This window comes from Lissotriton vulgaris, chromosome 12 (assembly GCF_964263255.1).
Source record: "Lissotriton vulgaris chromosome 12, aLisVul1.2, whole genome shotgun sequence".
Lineage (NCBI taxonomy): Eukaryota > Metazoa > Chordata > Amphibia > Caudata > Salamandridae > Lissotriton > Lissotriton vulgaris.
In genome coordinates, this window is record NC_141700.1 from 810,720,329 (window position 1) to 810,745,003 (window position 24,675).

The 24,675-nt window shown below is 47.8% G+C and overlaps 1 protein-coding gene across 1 annotated transcript in view; it reads right to left on the reverse strand.

Moving 5' to 3' along the window:
• Positions 1 to 281: 281 nt before the first annotated feature.
• LOC147678847 (uncharacterized) overlaps positions 282 to 24,675 on the reverse strand; it is an 86,602-nt gene continuing 62,208 nt past the window's right edge. The window contains exons 12-16 of the mRNA XM_086945760.1: positions 20,312 to 20,419; positions 18,600 to 18,746; positions 17,771 to 17,851; positions 9,253 to 9,465; positions 282 to 554 (exon numbers count right to left, since the gene is read on the reverse strand). Of these exons, the coding sequence (XP_086801886.1) occupies positions 282 to 554; positions 9,253 to 9,465; positions 17,771 to 17,851; positions 18,600 to 18,746; positions 20,312 to 20,419 (822 nt within the window). The remainder of the gene's footprint in view (positions 555 to 9,252; positions 9,466 to 17,770; positions 17,852 to 18,599; positions 18,747 to 20,311; positions 20,420 to 24,675) is intronic.

Genomic DNA, 24,675 nt, shown 5'->3' on the forward strand with positions numbered 1-24,675 from the left:
AGGTACGCACTCCTTCGGCACAGAACAGTATACTGGGAGCAAAAATAAGCCATAACTCAAACATGAATCAAAGAAGGAATAGGCAACTCTTTGTACTGAGCGAATGCACTGAACGTCTGTGTGTGACTGCAGCAGTTTAGCCATTTCTTCCTCTAATTTTCAAGGCTGACACTTAGGCATGTTGCACTTTTAGACTTGTTTTATCTTTTGTAAGGCACATAAGGGATTATTTGTTGGGAGCAGTGAGCCGAGCATCCCCCAAGGCATTTGTGGAAGTGAAGTTACATGGGGCTTACTCGGCGGATCCCACCATGTGGCCAGCACATAGCCCTGTTGGCTAGCCAATCTCTTACGCTGATGCGCCTCAGTAGTGTTCTGATGGCGTTCATGAAGTTGCTGGGCCTAAGGCGGCTGCAGGAGGTGACTGTGCGCACCTCTTCTTGAAGTACTTGGTCTCCTTGGCTCACAAGAGTCACAGCTTCCTCCTCTGGTCTGGAGGCCTCTGGGGTTAGCTCTGCTTTCTCCTCAATGCACACAGCTGGCTCCTTGTCATCCTATGAAGAACAGTAAGAAAGTAAAGGTCAATTTATGTATTTTATTTTTAATTCTTTGGTTCAGAAATGAAATGTTATGGTATCTCATTAAGAACTATTCTCAGCCAGCTGTGCATTTGTGTTTCTGTTTCCAACTTTCCCATGTATGGATAATTCATGTCACTGCGGGATTCTATCAGTTAGTTGTTTTCAGAGGATGTGACCATTTTCTACATTAGTGTTGATGAGTTCCTCCTGTGCAAAGGAGCCGGATGCATCCAGAGCTCCCTCGCCCTCCTTGGTTCAGTCAGAGTCAACCCACACATTCTGCGGACCTCTGCAGATACCTAACAAACAAAGCCCACACATGACCAGTCGCTCTGCAGAGACTTGCCATAAACAGAGCCCTCACATGTACAGGACCTCTGCAGAGACTTGACATACACGGAGTCTACACATGGCCAGCACCTCTGCAGAGATTTAACATAAACAGAGCCCTCACATGACTGGGACGTCTGCAGAGAGTTGGCATAAACATGACCAGGAGCTCTGCAGGAACTTGACATAAACAGAGCCCACACATGTATATGACCTATGCAGAGACCTTGCAAACATAAAGCCCACACATGAGCGGGACCTATTCAGAGACCTAACATAAACATTACCAGGAGATCAGCGAGGACTTGACATAAACAGAGCCCACACCTGAACAGTCCTCTACAGAGACTTGACATAGAGCACACGCATGACCGGAACCTCTGCAGACACATGACATGACCAGGACCACTGCGGGGACTTAACATAAACCCATGACCAGAGGGATGACATAAAGAGAACACGCATAACCGGGGCCTCTGCAGAGACTTGACATGAACAGAGTCTGATCTAAAGTGAATATTGCCACATTATATTGCCACTCCTGGTGATACTAAATGGGGAGCTTTATTGGACAACATTTCTGTGGCTTTGCGTCCCATGAAAAGAAAGAAGGATGTCTATGTGCTCGAAAGGTATGTTTCAAGAAATTTGTGAATAAGAGTTTAGAGGAATAGCTTAGGAAGCTAGGATTTTCTGAAAGGCATCAGCCCTCCAATCCCTAAACCAGAGGATCCTCCTGATGGGCACCCCCCCCCCCCCCCCCCCAATGTAAACCAAGTAGCTAAATGAATCTGAGAAATATAAATGTTTTTCACGGTTTTCAAGAAGGTTGAGGTGTCTCCATTTTTTGTAATCTGTGCCAGGGAGTCACTCTTGAATCAGGATTGTGCCGAATAAGCATGAATGTTCCATCTCAAAAAGGAACATTAGGAATCGTAATGACTCTTTGAAGCAGCCTTCGCCCTTATATCCGCATGCTCATGTGAGGAAGCACCAACTTTGTCACTTCAGAGGCTGCTTTGGATGAAGTGTTGACAAGGACAACTTTAGTAGCCTCAACCTCAAAGTGGCTAATGCAGGGGACCTTCTTTGAGCCTCCAACTTTAGCCGCCTCAACTTCAAGGGGCGAAGACCAAGGCCCTACTTTGAGGCTCCAGCTTTAGCCGACACAACATCTAAGGAACTAAGACCAATGGTTTGCTAGTAAGCTCCAGCTACAGAGTTTAATCTCTCCTCACTACTTCTCAGCCTCCTACTCTGTTCACTTTACCACCTTGTTTGTTGATGCAGTACAACACTCCTCATATCCTTGTCCGCCTACCCCATCAATCCATGGTCCTTCAAGCAAATGAAGCCTGGAGAATGAGCTCTGGGGATTCAAGGACCTGGTATGTGGAAGTCTCTACACCCCAAATTCTGAGTTTGGAAGCCAACTAGATGCATTCGGGTAAACGTCTGCAGACCAAACTACTTGGACTTCGCTCAAATTAGTGATTCACAGATCCAAGAGCTGAGATTGGAGAACATCAGACATCATCTTCAACAGCTTGAAGTAAGAAGGCACTACAAGAGCCGCATTACAAGGCTCCTTAGTACATACATCAGTACCTAAATACAATGCATTGCTCATGTTATCTGCATTAATAGCCTCACTGTTGTTTCATATGATCCTGGTCACGCCATTATGTGACATCTTGTGATGTGATCTCTTCTAATGATAAAGGTCATTAGAAGTTGTTTTTGTGCTAAGAACCGTGATAGTGATTACCTTTTTTCAAGTCTCTGAATTCCATCTTGTGTTTCGAATTTGCTGTACTCTCCTGCACGGGCTTAGAGCAAGCATAGAAGCCAAGTATCACGTGGATCTATCTAAATCAGATCTAAAATGTTTTCTTTCAAACGTCACTTCTTATTGAAGCTGAAATGCAAATGGACTCCGTGTTATTTGAGGTGCTCTATGTATAATGTGCCACAGTTAAATGAAACACAATTATTGATCGATTTATGTGCACCATTCAATAGCAAATTGTTAGACCTGACACACTTATGGTGGGTCTTCCCCCAACTTTTTGCCTGCCTGCCTCCCTCTATTTTCTGACCTTGTGTTTGTTGGTTTTAGTACTCTGCGCACTTTGTCACAGATGACCAATGCTAAAGTGCTTGTGCTCTCTCCCCTCTACATGGTAACAGAGACTTACACCAATTGGCATATTCAATGTACGTATAAGTCCCTAGTAAAGTGCACTACATGTGCCCAGGACCTTGAAAATAAATGCTACTAGTGGCCCTGGAGCACTCATTGTGCCATACACTTAAGTAGTCCTTTAACCATGACTCAGGCCTGCCGTTGCAGAGTTTGTGTGTGCAGTTTAACTCTCCCACATCGACCTGGCAAAATAAAGCTCTTGCCAGGCCCAAACCTTTTATACATATAAGTCACTCCTAGGGTTGGCCATGTATGACGCACATGGCTGGGTGTAGTGTATTTAAAAGGCAGGACATGTACTTTCAAGTTTTAAATGTCTTGATAGTGAGAGCTTCCAATTTCATTTTCACCACTGCAAGGCCTATCGCTCCAATAAGATAACATTGGGATTACCTTATTACCTCTTTTAAGTGTTATAAGGAATTGGGTTTCTGTTGCAGAACCCCACCCCCCACACATACACGTGTTGCCTGGCTTGTGATTCAACTTTGACTGTAGAGTACTGGCTCCCTGCTACACAGGTTTCCAGTACCCGTGTTCTGTCCTCAAAACTGCACCATTGTTTCCACAATCGGCACACCCCTGACTCACATATAAGCCCCTTATAAAAGGTAACAGTGGTAACAAGGGCCTTGTGACCAGATAGGGTCCCTAAGGGCTGCAGCATGTAATATGCCATCCTTAAAGAGCTCTTACCAATCACAGACATATTGCAGTCTGCATGTTTTGTTGCAGATAAAAGTGAAGAGTCGACTTGGCACACATCCCTCTGTGCCAGGCCTACCAGCAATGCCAGAGGTATAGGTAAGTCACCTCTACAGCAGGCTTTACAGTCCTAAGGCAGGGTGTACTGTAGTTCATGTGGGGGCATAACTGCATGAGCAGATATGCCCGTATAGTGTCTAAGTCCATTCTTAGACATTATAAGTGCACAGTGAAGCCATGCTGAGTACATGAGCTGGGAGCTTGTCATTATGGGTTCCACAGCTCAATGATGGCTTCACTGAATCCCAAGATGTTTGGAACCAAATATCTCAAATTAATAAACCCATGATGATGCCAGTGGTGGATATTTTAAGAAATGCTCTCAGAGGGCACCTCAGAGGTCTCCCCTAAATCATACCAACTAGAGTATGCCTGACTGGTCTGCACCAAGCTGCCACCTCTACACATGTTTCTGACCCCCTGAGGTGGGAACCTTTTCCTCTTGTGGCTCGGTAACAAAGCCTGCTCTGAGTGGAAGTGCTTCATACCTACCCCAAAGCATTGAAAGGCAGTGAGCCTCAAAGCCTTCCAGACCTTTGTTATGCTGACCAGGGCCTCTCCAGATAGTGGAGATACTCGCCCCTGACCTAGCCCCACTTTTCGTGGCAAGGTCAGCAGAAAAATGAGTAATCAGGAGAGGCGTGTCCCCTCTCAGCCAGGACCACCCCTAAGGCGTCCAGAGCTGAAGTGACCCCATTCTTTGAGGATCCCCAGATTGTTTTAAAGGTTTCTAGCCAATAGGGTTAGGGGTAACCCCTCCCCAGAGTGGACATACAAAGGGTGTAGTAACCCTAAAGGTAAGTAGCCCATCGGCTACTACCTTCTAACCCCTTAGACGCCCCTAAATTGAGTATTTACGGGCACCCCTGAACCTTGTTCTTGAGATTACCAACAACCCATGAAGAAGAGGACAAAGAAGAGCTGTGCAGCACTGAAGACTGTAGACACCAACTGACTTGGCCCCAGCCCTACCGACTTATCTGCAGCCCTCAAAGACCCTGAAGGCTACTTGCCCCGCCGCCCTGTAATCTCCAGAACCCTAGGACGACTGCCTGCCTTCTAAAAAGACTCCAGATCTCCCATGGACAGCGGGCCTGTCCAGAAGACAACCAGATTTAAACACCAAAGTTATGCTGTGGAATCTCAAAGTTGACCTCTGCACCCGACACCCACGGCCCAAGTCCAAGAGGCCCACTAGTCCAGGAAAAGTTCCCCAGTGATCCTGAGTAGGAGCCCCTTTGGGCTGACCCCTGTCAGACTCCACGTCGACCCCTGCAGCCTCTGAACGACTTCCCCCCCCCCAACTGAGACCGCATCGGTAAGCTGCTTTCTGACGCCAAAGGAACCCCTTCACCAGAAGCCCCTGGCCTTGGGGAGATCTACCTATGGTGTCCCGACACTCCAGCACATCCCAACTTACCTGTGCCGCTGTAGGTTTCTTTCGTCCTGTCTCCTGGCCTGAGCCTGCTGCCTTTCTCAAAGTCAGATATTCCCCATTGGCTTACATTGGATACCCAATGCTGTGTTGGCACACTTCACCCGGCCGCCCTTGTGCCGCTGAGGGTGTATGTTTAGTGCTGCCTTGGTGTCCCCCTGTGCTTACCTTAACCCCCGGATACTGAGTTACAAAACCGCGCTACTTATCTGCAAGTAGTTCCACGTTAATTGCCCCCTTTCTCCATTGGATAACATTGCTGCGGCCGGCCGCCCCAGCGCCGCTGGGGGTGCAGTGAGGCCACTTACCTGGACCTTACCTGGTACTGATTCGTCATCCAAAAGCTCAATACTGTAAATCCTTTACTTACCTGCATATTGCTATTTGTGTTTCCTCTCAAAGGATAACACTGTGCTGATTGAAAAATGCACTGTGTCCACTTTTTACGTTGGAAAACTGTTATATTGCAAAACATATTTTACTGCAAAAGTATCTTTGGTTCTAAGAAATAAATATATGAAAAGTAATATTTGTATAATCATTGGTCTTGAATTTATTCACTGTGTGTGTGTAATCATTTCTTGCCAGAGTGTGTACAACAAATTCTTAGCATTGCTCCCTGATAAGCCTAACTGCTTGACCACACTATACCAAAAGAGAGCATTAGTGTCATCTTCTTGAACCTCTGGGGATCCACTGAACTCTGCACACTATACCTTATTTTGGAATAGTATATACAGAGCCAGCTTCCTACAAGTGTAATTCCGAATTGTAAAGAGATAGACTTTTCAAGTTTGGTGTCACAAAACTCACTATTTAAAATCCCAACACTTTTAGAAAGTTGGCATTTACTTGCTCTAGCCATTCTGTGCCTGCTACCTTTCTCTGAATACACGTCTGGGGTTGGGGACAGCTGGATTTTGTGCATCCCCTCTAGACAGCCACATACAAGGGGAGCTACATACGGATGGGCCATACTGTGCATGATAGGAGGGAGAGGCTGGCACTTACACCAGAATGAGCTGAGTCCGGTACCCACACAAAGGGCTGCATAACCCCCCTGTAGTGAGTCTGGAGCCAGGGCAGGAAGGGAGGACCAACTTAAAAAGAACGACTGGGTATAAGTACTGGACCTCTGACACCACCATTTTAGTACACCTCTAGAACCGTGGCTACTCTGCCAGGAAGAAGGACTGCTGTGCTGTGGAAAGGACTGTCGCTCTTCTGGACTGCCACTCCGAAGGAGCTGCAGCCCTGCTGTGCTGACCTGCTGACTGCTGCCCTCTTGCCTGGAGAAGAACTGGACCTACAATCTCCGTTTTGAACCCAGGACACCAGAGTGGCTTGAAGGGCTAGGCAGCTGGCCTCCTGATCTGAGCCTTGGGAACATAACAGGCTCCCCACAGCTTCTGGATCCGCATTCAACAAGCTCCAGGCCTCCAAGAGGCGGCTTTCAGGCCCTGGGCCCTTGGAAGTGATCTGTGGCTCCTGAAATCAATCTTTTGGGCTCTTTGCAACAAAGAACTGTCCTGTTCCCTCCTGAACCTCATTGTTCCCACAAATATCCAGTGTTAGCCGCAAGTTTGTCTCTTTGCACAGCACGTATCTCCACCTGTAACCGTAAGGCTCCCGCCCACCTGCCTGCGATGCCAGGTGGCTCTTTGCTCTCTGTGGACCCCCACCAGTGACACTCTCATTGCTCCAGGCAACCTTCTCCCCCGTGAACAGGACCCTTGGCAAAATTCTTGAGAAGGTAAAACGTCAGTGGGACGTACCTGGAACTGTATCCGACCCGTGCTCGATTGTGGTCATCTTGAACTTTTGGATTTGACCTGGTCTAGTGTGACCAGACAACCCACTTAAGCGCTTATTGCTTCTAAGCGCTATTTTGCATATTATTCTTTAAAAATTAATATCTCGACTTCTACTTATTGGATTTTTATCACTTTGGTCTTGTGTTATTTATAAAATTAAGCTCTATGTTTCTAACCTGGTGTAGAGTCTGCTGTCTCAAAAGTACTTTATTTAGTTGCCATAACCATCAAAGCATACAATAACAATACATAAAAAAAGCACAATGAAAACAGTCTCACAACATATATAAAATGAAAACTATGTAAAGTTTGGTTGATGCTACATATTTGTACCGTAGAGCTTATCATAGTGCAACCATAGGAATCTTTTCCAAAGGCCAGGTTGTGCAAACACTGCATAATTATGTGTGTAAATCAACCATATAATCTGAAAATACATATAGTTTTCCATAATTTTTCTAAAAACAGTATACATTAAAAAGTTAGTTATCAGGCCTGCACGAAGGGTACCGTTATAAAATTAAGTAACGTACAAAATCAAATTAGTGCAATTGATTGACAGTACAGCAGCGTAACATTAGAAAGTGCCAGGTTTATAAAGTGCAAAGTATCTGACATTTTAAAAGAACCTAGCCGAACACACCCGAAAATATCTTAACAGCGATTCATTAAGCCAGCTAAGGGCCCGATTTAGATCTGGGCAGACGGGGTACCCCGTCGCAACGGTGATGGATGTCTTGTGTGCTAAAATATACATCCCAGAGGACATAATGGGATTTATATTTCGGTGGATGGGATACCCGTTACCGCTGTGCGTGCGTAACCCATCCGCCAAGATCTAGATTAGGCCATACGTCAACATTTTGAGTTGTACCCTACATTTAACAAAAAGCGACTGAAAGCAAATACAGTTGGTCCTGAGGTGTCGGATCTTAGAATTATTTCTGCAACCCGATAATGGGTCGGCTCCAAATCTAGAGACACTGGACGAATCTACATGCAACGAGGGGCAAAGTACTCTCAACAGGAGAACAGATTCCCTAGAGAATCCCCATAATCTGTTAGCTCCGACGTGGACCAGGGACATCTCCAATATATTTAGGGCCTCCATTGTGCCACATCTGAGATTAGATTGATACTTATGAAAAAAGAAAAGCGGAATTTGGGGAGTGCGACCCGGAACTGAGAAAACTGATCTTATAAAATGGTTCCCTGCAGTCGCCGGCTTCTGAGTGTCAGCTCAACCCCCAGCTTCAGCTCCAAAGAGTGCAGCACTTTGGTCCTTAGCACAGTGCACCTCGTGAGCATGAGATAGTGAGTGAGAGTGGGTCCTCTTGTGTAATCGAAGGATTGCTTTAGGAATTTGGTGTAGACTCTTTTATGGTGTTTTGACTGTGTTACTGTTTGAAGTGTTGCACAGATACTTTACACATTGCCTCTTAAGACTGACTGCTCTGCCTGGCTACCAGAGGGTGACACAGGACAATTTAGAGAGTGTTGTGACTTACCTTGACTAGGATTGTGGTTCCTGCTTGGACAGGGTGCATACCTCTGCCAACCAAAAATCCAAGGAACGTTTGTGATGTTCCGGTGGTGCACAGGGTTAGCAATATCTACAAGGCCACGTAAAGCCACCCTGCGTGGCTTTTCATGGCCTTGTAGATATGGAGTGAGGCAATGCCACGCAAGTTGCTGATTTGAATCAGTAGGGGAAGCGCAACTAGGATAATTAACATTATTTCTCCTTGTCTTTTCCTCTTTCTATGTGTGCTGCATTTTGCAGCACACATAAAAGGAGGAAATCGCCTCCATTGATTTTTTCTGTGCAGGAAGGTGCCCCTTCCTGCACAAAAACAATCATCCCTACAACGCAGGCACCCTTGCTCCACGGCGCAATGGGGCCTGCTTTGCTGCACAGCAGCCCTTTGAGCATAGGGAAAGAGGACAGGAATGAGCTCTATCTGAAGGATACACCACACTCCTGCCCTTTTCTTTTGCCCTCGGGCAGCGCAGCAGGAAGGCGTGTAGTGCAGCCCTGCGGCAAACTATTGTAAATGAGGCCCCGATTGCTAAAACTAGTATTTTCTGAATCATATTCTGTGCAGGAAAAGATGAACCTACCTCCTTGATATCTTCCTGTGTCTTGTTTTTAAAATCCTGAGTCCGGGGCCGGGTTCTTTCTGATTTCTTCTTCTTCACTCTGATCAGGTTTCGTCTCATTGACCGGCTCTTGTTTCTCCACTCCTTTGCCACATTCTCACTTAATAAAACATCAGCAAACTCTCCCCAGGACAGGGGTAGGTCGTCTCCTCTGGCAAGGCTTTCAGTGCTGGCCTGGAGGAGAGAAAAGAGGCAAGGGGGTGCCAGAGAAATGCAATTCCCCACTTGAACCATACCTTGAATCACACCGCATACAGGAGTATGACCCTCCACAGGAGAGCTCCCTTCACCCTTTCATCCAACCATCTATCAATGCTTTTATCCGTCTTCCCTCCATCCATCTATTCATCCATTCACCTTCCTGACACCAATCTATCTTTTCACCCTCTTTCTATCCATATATACACCCTCTCATCTGCCTTTTATCCATTTATCTATCCTTCCTTCCTTCCTTCCTTCCTTCCTTCCTTCCTTCCTTCCTTCCTTCCTTCCTTCCTTCCTTCCTTCCTTCCTTCCTTCCTTCCTTCCTTCCTTCCTTCCTTCCTTCCTTCCTTCCTTCCTTCCTTCCTTCCTTCCTTCCTTCCTTCCTTCCTTCCTTCCTTCCTTCCTTCCTTCCTTTTCATTTCATCTATCCATTCTTTTTAGCCTCCTTTTATCCATCTACCCATCCTTTCATCCTCCTTTTACAAAAAACAAGATGTTATTGAGTTTTCACCTTGTTGAAACACACCCCAGTTTGGCACAGAGCCTGCAGTAAAATACAACAGAACCTCCACAATTCACATTGCAGAGCCACAGGGGAAGCCACACAGGTTCACCCCACTCGAGGCTTACCAGGGAGTAAAACAGAGAGTAACAATCCATCAAACATTGTCCCATAAATTCAGTTGAAGGCAACCCCAAAGGATTGTCTCTCCGCCTCCAAGGACCACAGCGTGGATGGGCCTGGCTCTAGGTGCAGCCCTCTATGACCAGCCCAATCTTTCCAGACTTCATGATGCTTCTGTGGGAAACCCCTGGCTAGGTATACAGGATTTCCAAGTCCATGCAGTAACCCATACCTGTGGTCCGCCCCGCTCTGGGTGGGGCCTCAGTGTCTTCGTGCCCTTGCAATCTCACGCTTGGCTATCAGCAGGTCCAACCAGAGCAGCGCCTGCATGTCCTCCGTGATGCACAGAGGGATCAATTTTGGGTAGCGATTCTCCAACCTAATGCTGTATCAAAGGACCCCAATACCTCCTCCCAAAAGTGTGATAAGGCCGGGCAGCGCTAAAATGTGTGCAACAGGTCCCCGTGGGGTTTTCACAGTGCAGGCAACAAGGCTCCATTTTGAAGAGCAGAGCCCTTGTGCGGTAAATGCGATGCAGATGTTTGAGTTGAAGCAAATGGAACTGAGAGGCTATCACAGCTTTCCCTGGGGCAGCCAGCGCTCCAATCCAGTCCCCGTCCTCCAATAGCCCCAAGTCCCGTGCCCATGCCTCCCTCACCCCAACCATAGGATCTGGCTGATTGCGCAACAGCATCTTATAGAGGACGATAGTTTCTTTTCCTTAAGGTTGGTGAGCAGAATTTTCACCTCTAGGGGAGAGTATTCAGGAATGACCATGTTGTTCATCAAGTACGGCGTGAGTGCATGTCAGACCTGGATGTAGCAGAAAAACTAGGATGTGGTACTTCCGTATGCAGTGCCTGAAATGATTGGATAGACCCATTATGGAGAACGTCTCCCAGGGTCGATATATCGATAGTGTCCTACTAGACGAAACCAGGGAGTGCAGAGACCTGCAGGAGTCTAGTCACCCTCCACAGTCGAGTCTCCAACGTGAGTCTGCTGGCGCATCCATGGCCTTTGCAGCCGCTGCTCAGATTAACAGCACCACCAACATGGAGGCGGGTACGGAACACAGAACTTCTCCACCGTGGAGTAAATGCGGGAGGTTGTTTTGGTCTATAACCCATCCCGCTACTGGTCTTGAAACCCCCCGAACCACCAGTCAATAATAACCAAGAAGTTGGCCACTCTGTAGTATAACAGTGTATCTGGGGTTGCTACACCGCCTTCAAAGGCAGGCCTGCAGTACTTTTCAGGGGCATTCCCCCACCCCACAAAATATCTCATATCAGCGCATTGGCTTGAGGGAAGAAACCACGCGCAATTGGAAAAGGGTGATTCTAGAGCTGGCATAAGGGCAGCGGCGTCTTGATTGTGGCTGAGCATCTGAGTAAGTACAGCAGGAGGGAGTACCAGAGGTCCCTGCCTTTCTCCAGGCTCAGATTGGAGGTTGTCCTCATAAACTCGGGTCCGATCTTCAGTAACAAATACCCCTTAATCCTGAGGGGAGCTCTTGTAACTCAGGTGCCCATGGCGTGGCCATGAGATACTGGGCAGTGGGGTAAAGTGACGACTTGGACCTGTTCATGTGGTGACTTGATTAAGTCCCAAATATCTGGAGAAATTAGATGGCCGAAGGGCCCGTCACAATGGGGTCATCCAGAAACAATAAGACATCGTCTGCATACAAGGATATTCTGTCGCTGATTGTCGGGGACCACTGGAAGCCACGAAACAGAGTATCTGACCTCACCCAGGCCGGCAGGGGCTCAATCGTCAAGGTAAAACTGACAGCTGCCCCTCTCTATAATGATATATCAACAAAGGAAGAGTGTCCGTCAGTATGGCGTTAATATATTGGAGATAGCACGTAAAAATATGAGGCCAGCTGTGGTTGGTCAAAAGACTGGACCAACTTTCAAGAAAAAATTCGTGATTTTTTCAGGAAACCCTCACTCACCCTAGTGGTGACATGCTTCATCATCGGGTCCACTAGGGAGATCGAGTACCTCCCCAGTGTGCTACGACGCCAGGAGACTGCGGAGCAGGTTTTGTGAGAGTGAAGAGTGAAAAAGGTGTGGTTAAAAATGTTAGAGGTTGTCCCAAAAAATCATTTATTCGCTGGTCAACTTGACATATTAAAATTAAGAACTATGTGCAGGGAAACTATCCAAAAGAAATACTGGTGTTTCCCTGTTAGGGGAAGGTCAACATGTTTCTGCCCTTTAAGTGTATAAATTTACAGGGCTTTCGTCAGGACCAGTAAGCGAGTGTTACCTCAACAGGTATAGGCGCGCTAAGGCCTACCCTGCCGTAGGCAGTGAAAGTTAAAAAGTAGCACTATGTGTAAAAATTGGTGCGTTAAAAATACAAACCAAAAGGCTAGGGGATTTACCTCTATTGCGAGGAGCCCAGAAGTTTGTATTCAATGTGAGCCACGCCCCATAGATTCAGGGGGGGGGTGGGAGCGACAATGGCACACCGCCCGCAACGCTCAGCACCCACTCGGCACCTAGCTGTCCCCCGCTGGATCTCGTGGATGGATGGCAACAGGGTCAGAGCTGATTTGCATATCGCCATTGTCTAACCCAGGGTGGTGTGGAGTGCAAAAAAACGATGGATTTGGGCCCAGATCTTTTGACTGGGGGAATATGTGACATTGATCCACATTCGGTCCATCACTTGTTGTTTTTGCAATTGCCGCCCTAAGTGCGCTGGGGATGCCCAGACGTGGGTCCCAGGCACTCCACACCACTTGGAGTCAAGCTAGCCGGGCTGATGAGAGGTGTTACCTCGAAACCGGTCCGGTCCTCGGATGCTTGATTCCGTTCTGGGAAGGACATGGCTTTTGTAGTTCGGACTGGACTGTTCCCATGGGGCAACAGGGTCAGAGCTGATTTGCATATCGCCATTGTCTAACCCAGGGTGGTGTGGAGTGCAAAAAAACGATGGATTTGGGCCCAGATCTTTTGACTGGGGGAATGTGTGACATTGATCCACATTCGGTCCATCACTTGTTGTTTTTGCAATTGCCGCCCTAAGTGCGCTGGGGATGCCCAGACGTGGGTCCCAGGCACTCCACACCACTTGGAGTCAAGCTAGCCGGGCTGATGAGAGGTGTTACCTCGAAACCGGTCCGGTCCTCGGATGCTTGATTCCGTTCTGGGAAGGACATGGCTTTTGTAGTTCGGACTGGACTGTTCCCATGGGGCAACAGGGTCAGAGCTGATTTGCATATCGCCATTGTCTAACCCAGGGTGGTGTGGAGTGCAAAAAAACGATGGATTTCGGCCCAGATCTTTTGACTGGGGGAATGTGTGACATTGATCCACATTCGGTCCATCACTTGTTGTTTTTGCAATTGCCGCCCTAAGTGCGCTGGGGATGCCCAGACGTGGGTCCCAGGCACTCCACACCACTTGGAGTCAAGCTAGCCGGGCTGATGAGAGGTGTTACCTCGAAACCGGTCCGGTCCTCGGATGCTTGATTCTGTTCTGGGAAGGACATGGCTTTTGTAGTTCAGACTGGACTGTTCCCATGGGGCAACAGGGTCAGAGCTGATTTGCATATCGCCATTGTCTAACCCAGGGTGGTGTGGAGTGCAAAAAAACGATGGATTTGGGCCCAGATCTTTTGACTGGGGGAATGTGTGACATTGATCCACATTCGGTCCATCACTTGTTGTTTTTGCAATTGCCGCCCTAAGTGCGCTGGGGATGCCCAGGCGTGGGTCCCAGGCACTCCACACCACTTGGAGTCAAGCTAGCCGGGCTGATGAGAGGTGTTACCTCGAAACCGGTCCGGTCCTCGGATGCTTGATTCCGTTCTGGGAAGGACATGGCTTTTGTAGTTCGGACTGGACTGTTCCCATGGGGCAACAGGGTCAGAGCTGATTTGCATATCGCCATTGTCTAACCCAGGGTGGTGTGGAGTGCAAAAAAACGATGGATTTGGGCCCAGATCTTTTGACTGGGGGAATGTGTGACATTGATCCACATTCGGTCCATCACTTGTTGTTTTTGCAATTGCCGCCCTAAGTGCACTGGGGATGCCCAGACGTGGGTCCCAGGCACTCCACACCACTTGGAGTCAAGCTAGCCGGGCTGATGAGAGGTGTTACCTCGAAACCGGTCCGGTCCTCGGATGCTTGATTCCGTTCTGGGAAGGACATGGCTTTTGTAGTTCGGACTGGACTGTTCCCATGGGGCAACAGGGTCAGAGCTGATTTGCATATCGCCATTGTCTAACCCAGGGTGGTGTGGAGTGCAAAAAAACGATGGATTTGGGCCCAGATCTTTTGACTGGGGGAATGTGTGACATTGATCCACATTCGGTCCATCACTTGTTGTTTTTGCAATTGCCGCCCTAAGTGCGCTGGGGATACCCAGACGTGGGTCCCAGGCACTCCACACCACTTGGAGTCAAGCTAGCCGGGCTGATGAGAGGTGTTACCTCGAAACCGGTCCGGTCCTCGGATGCTTGATTCCGTTCTGGGAAGGACATGGCTTTTGTAGTTCGGACTGGACTGTTCCCATGGGGCAACAGGGTCAGAGCTGATTTGCATATCGCCATTGTCTAACCCAGGGTGGTGTGGAGTGCAAAAAAACGATGGATTTGGGCCCAGATCTTTTGACTGGGGGAATGTGTGACATTGATCCACATTCGGTCCATCACTTGTTGTTTTTGCAATTGCCGCCCTAAGTGCGCTGGGGATGCCCAGACGTGGGTCCCAGGCACTCCACACCACTTGGAGTCAAGCTAGCCGGGCTGATGAGAGGTGTTACCTCGAAACCGGTCCGGTCCTCGGATGCTTGATTCCGTTCTGGGAAGGACATGGCTTTTGTAGTTCGGACTGGACTGTTCCCATGGGGCAACAGGGTCAGAGCTGATTTGCATATCGCCATTGTCTAACCCAGGGTGGTGTGGAGTGCAAAAAAACGATGGATTTGGGCCCAGATCTTTTGACTGGGGGAATGTGTGACATTGATCCACATTCGGTCCATCACTTGTTGTTTTTGCAATTGCCGCCCTAAGTGCGCTGGGGATGCCCAGACGTGGGTCCCAGGCACTCCACACCACTTGGAGTCAAGCTAGCCGGGCTGATGAGAGGTGTTACCTCGAAACCGGTCCGGTCCTCGGATGCTTGATTCCGTTCTGGGAAGGACATGGCTTTTGTAGTTCAGACTGGACTGTTCCCATGGGGCAACAGGGTCAGAGCTGATTTGCATATCGCCATTGTCTAACCCAGGGTGGTGTGGAGTGCAAAAAAATGATGGATTTGGGCCCAGATCTTTTGACTGGGGGAATGTGTGACATTGATCCACATTCGGTCCATCACTTGTTGTTTTTGCAATTGCCGCCCTAAGTGCGCTGGGGATGCCCAGACGTGGGTCCCAGGCACTCCACACCACTTGGAGTCAAGCTAGCCGGGCTGATGAGAGGTGTTACCTCGAAACCGGTCCGGTCCTCGGATGCTTGATTCCGTTCTGGGAAGGACATGGCTTTTGTAGTTCGGACTGGACTGTTCCCATGGGGCAACAGGGTCAGAGCTGATTTGCATATCGCCATTGTCTAACCCAGGGTGGTGTGGAGTGCAAAAAAACGATGGATTTGGGCCCAGATCTTTTGACTGGGGGAATGTGTGACATTGATCCACATTCGGTCCATCACTTGTTGTTTTTGCAATTGCCGCCCTAAGTGCGCTGGGGATGCCCAGACGTGGGTCCCAGGCACTCCACACCACTTGGAGTCAAGCTAGCCGGGCTGATGAGAGGTGTTACCTCGAAACCGGTCCGGTCCTCGGATGCTTGATTCCGTTCTGGGAAGGACATGGCTTTTGTAGTTCAGACTGGACTGTTCCCATGGGGCAACAGGGTCAGAGCTGATTTGCATATCGCCATTGTCTAACCCAGGGTGGTGTGGAGTGCAAAAAAATGATGGATTTGGGCCCAGATCTTTTGACTGGGGGAATGTGTGACATTGATCCACATTCGGTCCATCACTTGTTGTTTTTGCAATTGCCGCCCTAAGTGCGCTGGGGATGCCCAGACGTGGGTCCCAGGCACTCCACACCACTTGGAGTCAAGCTAGCCGGGCTGATGAGAGGTGTTACCTCGAAACCGGTCCGGTCCTCGGATGCTTGATTCCGTTCTGGGAAGGACATGGCTTTTGTAGTTCGGACTGGACTGTTCCCATGGGGCAACAGGGTCAGAGCTGATTTGCATATCGCCATTGTCTAACCCAGGGTGGTGTGGAGTGCAAAAAAACGATGGATTTGGGCCCAGATCTTTTGACTGGGGGAATGTGTGACATTGATCCACATTCGGTCCATCACTTGTTGTTTTTGTACATTCCTTAGGCATGCCTTGGGCATGCTTTGTACATGCCTTTCACATGCCTCGCACATGCTGTGTACATGCGTAGCACATGCCTTGTTCATACCTCGTGCATGCCTTGTGCATGATTTGTTCATGCCGCTCTCATGCCTTTTGCATGCCTTGTGCATGTCTCATACATACCTTGTGCATGTCTTGTGCATGCCTTTTACATGACTCATGCATGCCTTTTACATGCCTTGTGCATACCTCGGGTGTGCCTTTCTACATGCCTTACACATACCTTGTGACTGTCGCAGGCATGCCATGTACATGCATTGGGCATGCCTTGTATATGCCTCAGGCATGCCTCGTGCATATCAAGTGTGAGTAAATTACCCAGGCAAATAGAGAAACCAACTAACACATAAAAAAGTAATCCACTACAGTTTGTACATATTTTAGAATACAAATTTAATACTTATTCCAGTTGCATACTGATTGATAAAATAGACATAATTACACACATAAGATATAAAAATTAGTTTGCATTATAACATATGCTCGATTACAAAATATAACACAATTCATAAGTATAAAAAAAACTCTTGGATGGTTTTACTGTATCCTGTCTAGGATACAGTAAAACCATCCAAGAGTTTTTTTATACTTATGAATTGTGTTATATTTTAATATGGTGTTAGTTGGTTTCTCTATTTGCCTGGGTAATTTACTCACACTTGAAATGTTGCCCTGACCCAGGAAATTTAAAGGTATCAGGGGGTCCTTGTTGTCTCTCACAATGCCTCGTGCATATCTCAGACATGCCTTGGCATGCATTCTACATGCATTCTGCATACCTTTGGGGTGCCTTGCACATGCCAAGTGTCCCACAGCCTTTTTCTGGCTTATGTGAAAAGGATCCCTGAACAGCAGCTTAGCGGTTTGCTACTCTTTCTGATAGAGTTATTTTTACCAAGTTTCCATGTTTTCTAGATTTAGATTTTACCAGTTATATTTATCAGCTGGGAGTGATTCCACAAAAGTCTTCACAATTCTGTCTTTTGCAGCAGTTTCTCCCAGGGAAGCCTCCCCTATGCCTCCACCTTTTGCTAGATGCCCCAGGTGGGGCAGAAGGAAAGTTGCCAATGGCGCACAGGGGGCCAGTGTGACCGGTCCACTGTGGAAGAGTGCCCCAGAAGGGTCTTGGTGTTCACGGCTCCCTGCACCTTTACGATCCCTGTGCCTGACGCACTGTGGGATCTTGGCAGGCCCTCTAGTCCTCTATATCCCACACTCACAGACTTGCCCCAAGGGATCTGATGGACCTTACCTCAGGCTCCTCCCGCTTGGCGTCACCAATGTTGGTATCCATCCTGCAAAGAGAGGCCAAGAACTGCTCAGGCCCTTTGACCTGCGGAGAGGGATGAAAGGAAGCGGTGAGTAACAGGGGGTCCATTTCGAACACTGCATGCTAGGATGGTGTAAGCCCTAATACACAGCCCCACCTCCCCTCATACACACCTCTCCTAACCTCATACTCTGACTAATAACTGTCCTATTCATTCATGTTTTATCCCAAACTCCTCAGCCACTGTTAACCATCCCTTACAGTTGTGTGATGCACAACTACCTAAATGCATGGTGATGTTTCCACGTACTCAGTTACACGTTATTGTGTTGCAGTTTGCAATTGGACCTACCTCTCAGAGTGTAAACAAGTGAACATGTGGTAGGTAGCTGGCTCCACAGCAGAGCTCGTAGCTTCGTATCGTGCACACCGCTGGTGCATTGCGGGCTTCCTTTAGTACATCTCGTCTGATTGGCTGGCCCCCTCCCTCGTATGCGATACACTCAATACTCATTCTCTACTCTGCCTTGGCTAAGATCTCTGTGTTCCTAGCTCCACCTCACGTTACACTCTGTACTCAATCGGTACTCCTTCCTTGACTAACAGATCTAGGCTTCTGGCTCCATCCCAGGCTTCCTCTCTGTGCACTTTACAGTCTGTCTTATCAAGCATTCCTACTTTGAAGAAAGATGCTCAACTTAACCCTCACTTATCCTCAGACTCTGCCCTCACAGGACCTCCTCTCAGTTATGAGCCTCCCCTCTTTCCTAGTCTCATCCTCTTCAGGCTGTGCCTCACACTCTGTACTCACAGGGATTTCTTCCATCAAGCCGGGGTGTCCTGTACTTTGGTTTGCCTCAGTTTGTTGACAGTCTGCATTTCTAACAAGGATCTTAGTCAATTCTTGGGCTACTTCGTAACCGAGCATATAAGGAAAGAAGTCTTCGGACACGACTGCCTGCGTAAAGGAGGAAAGTAAAGTACCCATGAACCCAGAATTCCAACACCCATTACTTTCAACTCACTTAGGGTCATATTCAAAGTTTGACGGGCAGGATACTCTTTTAAAATATGATGGATATAAAGTCCGCCATATTACAAGAGCCATAGCCTCTAACACTTAGTACAGCGAACGGGACAATCACCACATTGGCGACGCAATATCCCATCTGCCGTACTATATGAGCCATAGTCTCCAATACACTTAATATGGTGGATGGGACATGCACCACATTTGTGAAGCAGTACCCAGTCCACCGTATTTCAAGAGCCAAAGGCTACAACAGTTAGTACGGCGGACCGGACATGCAGCACGTTTGTGAAGCAGTATGCCATCCGCCGTATTTCAAGTGCCGTAAACTACAACACTTAGTACGGAGGATGGTACATTCACCACGTTTGTAATGCAGTATTACAAGAGCCGTAGGCTACAACACACTTAATATAGCGGATTGGACATCCTCCACGTTTGTGACGCAGTATCCCGTCTGCCGTATTACAAGAGCCGTAGGCTACAACACACTTTTAATACAGCGGACGGGACAACCACCATGTTTGTGAAGCATTATCCCATCCTCCAAATTCTGAAAAAAAACACCAAGGCAAACATTTACAAAGGTTTTGGTTCGGGTTTGCGTTACTTTTTTAATGCAAAATCTTTTTGTGGATTTACAAAGCCACACAAATTGATCTTTGAGTTGGTTTGTAAGGAAAAGTGATGCAAACCAGCGCAAAGTGCTGCTCTGCATTACTTAGGGTCAAGGCGCGTTCCATTCCCATGGTACCACCATTCTTTTTGATGGAAAACCCTAGGTGCTAACAAGAGCAGACAGGGGTTTGTGCTAAGAATTAGCGCTTGAATTCAGGCATTAAATGGAGAAATGTTCTCACTTCTCCTTTCTTTTCCAACTTTGCACTTGTGCTGCACTGTGAAGCCCACATACAAAGTAGAAAAAGTTTCAAAACTTGTCTAGTCACAGTATTTTCTATTGGAAAGGAACCCTTCCCGTACAAAACCTATGCTAGACTCGCACACACACACGCACCCTGGCACTATGGTGTAAAGGTGTGTGCGTGGGGCTCGGCAGCCTGACTGTGTGCCAGTGCTAGTGAGAGTTGACAAGAGAGCCAGATCTCTGTAGGTTCGGCGCTCTACCGCTCTCTCCGTGTCACACAGAGTAGCACCAGTTTTGTTACATATGGACACATTCATTTTTGTTAGGCACAGGGAGATTAAGTGATTTGCCCAGAATCACAGGATGTTGAGCATAGTTGCCAAGACTCAACCCGGTTCCCCAGCATCGAGGTTAATCGCTCTAGCTGTAAGGCTACATCCTCTCCCCAAGGTTACCACCCCTAAGTGCCCAGTGCAGCCCCAGCTCTCCTCTGTGCTCTCATTCTGTACCCACCAGGGGGCTAAAGCCCCTGTGTACTCGCATCTATACTCGAGGCTGACTCCTCGCCTCTCCCACCCTCTCCTACTCCATACCCATGTGTCTTCTTTCTGCCCAAGGGTTACTTTACCTCTGTCACTTTGGTTTCCTCATCATCATAGATCCCAGGGCTCTTTGACATCTTGAGGGCACCGTCCGTGTCCAGTACAGTAGGTAGTTCCTTGTCGGGGCACCAAACCTGCGGAAAGAGCAGAAACAATGTAACACCCTCGCCCAGGACCTCTGTCCTACAACCACTGCCCTACCTTGAATTATTGAACAGCCAATGCCCTACCTTGAGTTATTGAACAGCCAATGCCCTACCTTGGGTTATTGAACAGCCAATGCCCTACCTTGAGTTATTGAACAGCCAATGCCCTACCTTGGGTTATTGAACAGCCAATGCCCTACCTTGAGTTATTGAACAGCCAATGCCCTACCTTGGGTTATTGAACAGCCAATGGCCTACCTTGGGTTATTGAACAGCCAATGCCCTACCTTGGGTTATTGAACAGCCAATGCCTTACCGTGGGCTATTCAACAGCCAAATCCCTATCTTGGGTTATTGAACAGCCAATGCCTTACCGTGGGCTATTGAACAGCCAATGCCCTACCTTGGGTTATTGAGCAGCCAATGCCCTACCTTGAGTTATTGAGCAGCCAATGCCCTACCTTGGGTTATTGAACAGCCAATGCCCTACCTTGGGTTATTGAGCAGCCAATGCCCTACCTTGAGTTATTGAACAGCCAATGCCCTACCTTGGGTTATTGAGCAGCCAATGCCCTACCTTGAGTTATTGAACAGCCAATGCCCTACCTTGGGTTATTGAACAGCCAATGCCCTACCTTGGGTTATTGAGCAGCCAATGCCCTACCTTGAGTTATTGAACAGCCAATGCCCTACCTTGAGTTATTGAACAGCCAATGCCCTACCTTGGATTATTGAACAGACAATGGCCTACCTTGGGTTATTGAACAGCCAATGCCCTACCTTGGGTTATTGAACAGCCAATGCCTTACCGTGGGCTATTGAACAGCCAGTGCCCTATCTTGGGTTATTGAACAGCCAATGCCTTACCGTGGGCTATTGAACAGCCAATGCCCTACCTTGGGTTATTGAGCAGCCAATGCCCTACCCTGAGTTATTGAGCAGCCAATGCCCTACCTTGAGTTATTGAACAGCCAATGCCCTACCTTGAGTTATTGAACAGCCAATGCCCTACCTTGGGTTATTGAACAGCCAATGCCTTACCGTGGGCTATTGAACAGCCAATGCCCTACCTTGGGTTATTGAACAGCCAATGCCCTACCTTGGGTTATTGAGCAGCCAATGCCCTACCTTGAGTTATTGAACAGCCAATGCCCTACCTTGAGTTATTGAACAGCCAATGCCCTACCTTGAGTTATTGAACAGCCAATGCCCTACCTTGGGTTATTGAACAGCCAATGCCTTACCGTGGGCTATTGAACAGCCAATGCCCTACCTTGGGTTATTGAACAGCCAATGCCTTACCGTGGGCTATTGAACAGCCAATGCCCTACCTTGGGTTATTGAACAGCCAATGCCCTACCTTGGGTTATTGAGCAGCCAATGCCCTACCTTGAGTTATTGAACAGCCAATGCCCTACCTTGAGTTATTGAGCACCCAATGCCCTACCTTGGGTCATCAATCTGTCCTACTCTGACTTCCTTTAATCAAAGGTGGAGCCAGAACCTGAGGCAACAAGTGCCCAAAGGCATCAGTGTGGGGGGACCTCCCTCATGGGGGGACAGGAGTGTAGAGGCAAAGAACCAAAAAACAAGCAAAACATCAATAGACACTTGAAAGCAGGTCCTCAACATCCACTGTAATCAGACCGAGCAAACACTCCTGGGAGTAGCCGCGTGCTTTATAAATACCAACTAACAACATAACAAACAGGACACATCTTTGTGACAACTAAGACAAAATGTACCCCAATAATCACATTCCCTGCACACTCATGACGTACATGTCTTATAGATACTGCAGCTGCTGGCGACTCAAGCAAACACTGCAAACACAAGAACAAAACTGACTGAAGCAGACGACAAGGATATTCCATCTCAGGCTTTGGTGTGGAGACAATCCCCCTTTGAATCTGTTATAGAGGATTTATTAGAGCCCTCTATAAATCTTCTATACAAATATACCAAATCAGCTAGTCTAAAGAAAAACCATTTCTTTGTTACCAACCGCATCTATTATACCCCTGCTAAAATAGCAAAATTTGCCCCATCCCCCGAACCGAAATGTTATAGATGCATGGCCCCTAAAGCAAATGACATCCATGTCTTTTTTGAATGTGCACAGCTTGTAACATTTTGGGGAGGGATAGAGGGCTACCTGCGCAAGATCTTTGGTATAAATATCAAGGGTAATGGGACTCTAGTCTTTTTTGCCCATGACTGCTCTTCAACAAAGAACCTGGTAGCGAAGGACAGAGGACTTTTACTGTGTCTTATTCTACTAGCGCGCAGGGAAATCTGCCTGAAATGGAAAGACCCCAACCCCCCAAGAACAGAAGAATGGTTGAACTCTGCATTTACAATGGCTCTTCTCGATATCGCCAGTGTTGGTAACATCTCAAATAGCCTCTGGCAACCTCTTATCATCATGGGAAGAGACTTGAGACTGTATAGAGAATGGAATGGAATGGAAAGAGAATTTATATAGCGCGATGGCTACCCAGAGGCGTCCCAGCGCTGCAGAGGAAAGTAGGTTGAGCCGGATACGCTGGATTTAGTGGAGCTGAGGGAAGATTTAGGTAGAAGTTTTATTAAAGAGCCAGGTTTTAAGAAGCTTTCGGAATGTGAGTAGATTGGAATCTGATCTGATTGGGAGGGGGAGAGAGTTCCAGATCTTGGCCAGATTGTAGGAGAGCGACCGGCCTCCACATCTGGCTCTTCTGATGCGTGGTACTGAGGTGAGGTAGGAGGTCGCGGATCTGAGGGGGCGATTGGGATGATAGGCTTTTACCAAGGGGTGATTGATGGAAGGGCCTGTTCCCCAGTAGGAGCGATGTGCAATGCACATGCTCTTGAATTCGATTCTAGCTCTCACAGGGAGCCAGTGGAGATCCTTCAATCTGGCTTTGACTGAGACTCTGCGAGGGATGTCGAGAAGGATTCTTGCCGAGCAGTTTTGGATGATATGAAGTCTGTTGAGTGTGGACTGTGGGGCCCCAAGGTATAGGGCGTTACCGCAGTCGAGACGGGATAGAATTAGTCCTTGGACCATAATCCATCTTGAGTGAAACGGAAGGAGAGGGAGGATTTTTCGAAGTAGTCTCATTAGCCCGAAGCAGGTGGCGGCAAGCTTGGTTGCTTGGTGGTTGAATGTAAGAGTTTGGTCCAGCCAGATGCCTAGACTCTTGATTTGTTCCTTGGGTTGCGGGGGGCTACCTAGACAGAGGGGCCAGATGGAGTCAATGGATTTCATGATGTTATTTCCAAGGAGCATTACCTCTGTTTTATCCCCGTTTAGTTTTAAACAGGAGCCTGACATCCAGGCGGCAACAGCTTCCAAGGAATTGTGTAGGCTGTGGTGGGAATTGAGAGGTGGGTCCAGCACTACCACTAGCTGTGTGTCGTCCGCATAGGTGAACATTTTCACACCGAAGGGGCGGACGACATCAGCTAGAGGACTGAGATAAACATTGAAAAGGGTGGGACTCAGGGAGGAGCCCTGAGGTACTCCGCAATTAAGAGGTTTACTGGAGGAGGTGAAATCCTTCTCAAATACTTGGAAGGATCTGTCTGTGAGAAAGGATCTCATCCAGGTGAGTGCTGTTCCTGAGATTCCTATCATGCCAAGGCGGTGGAGTAGAATGTCGTGATTTACAGTGTCGAAGGCGGCACTAAGGTTGAGTAGGACGATGGCCGCTGACCCGCCACAGTCCAGGATCCTTCTTGCCTCCTCCGTCACTGCTATCAGGGCAGTCTCCGTTCCATGACGAGGCTTAAAACCCGTCTGGGTGGGGTCCAGTATGTTGTTAGATTCCAGGAAGTCGGTCAAAACAGAATTGACTGATTGCACCTTTAAAACTCCAGTGGAAGGAGTTGGTCGGGAGACCTAAGCATGTGCAGTCGGCCGGAGGGAGCCCAGGTCCATAAAACGGCTGTAACACTTTGCAATTTGCTTAAAGGTGAGATGAGGACAAAAAAAGAACAAAACTGAGTGATTCTGCTGAAAAGAACTGAAAATTAATTTTCTTTTTGAAACTGTCCTGCTAATGACGTGTTGGTATTTGGTGTTATTTTTATGTCATTACTAAACAAACATCCCACGCAAAAACCTACTTTTCTATGTTTATTTCACCTGCACAAATACAATAAAAATAAAATCCAAATAATACTTCTCTAGAACAAATGTGGCGTTACAATGTCTTTTTGCGGTATTTCACCGGGGGAGATCAGCAGCGGAAACCAAGCGT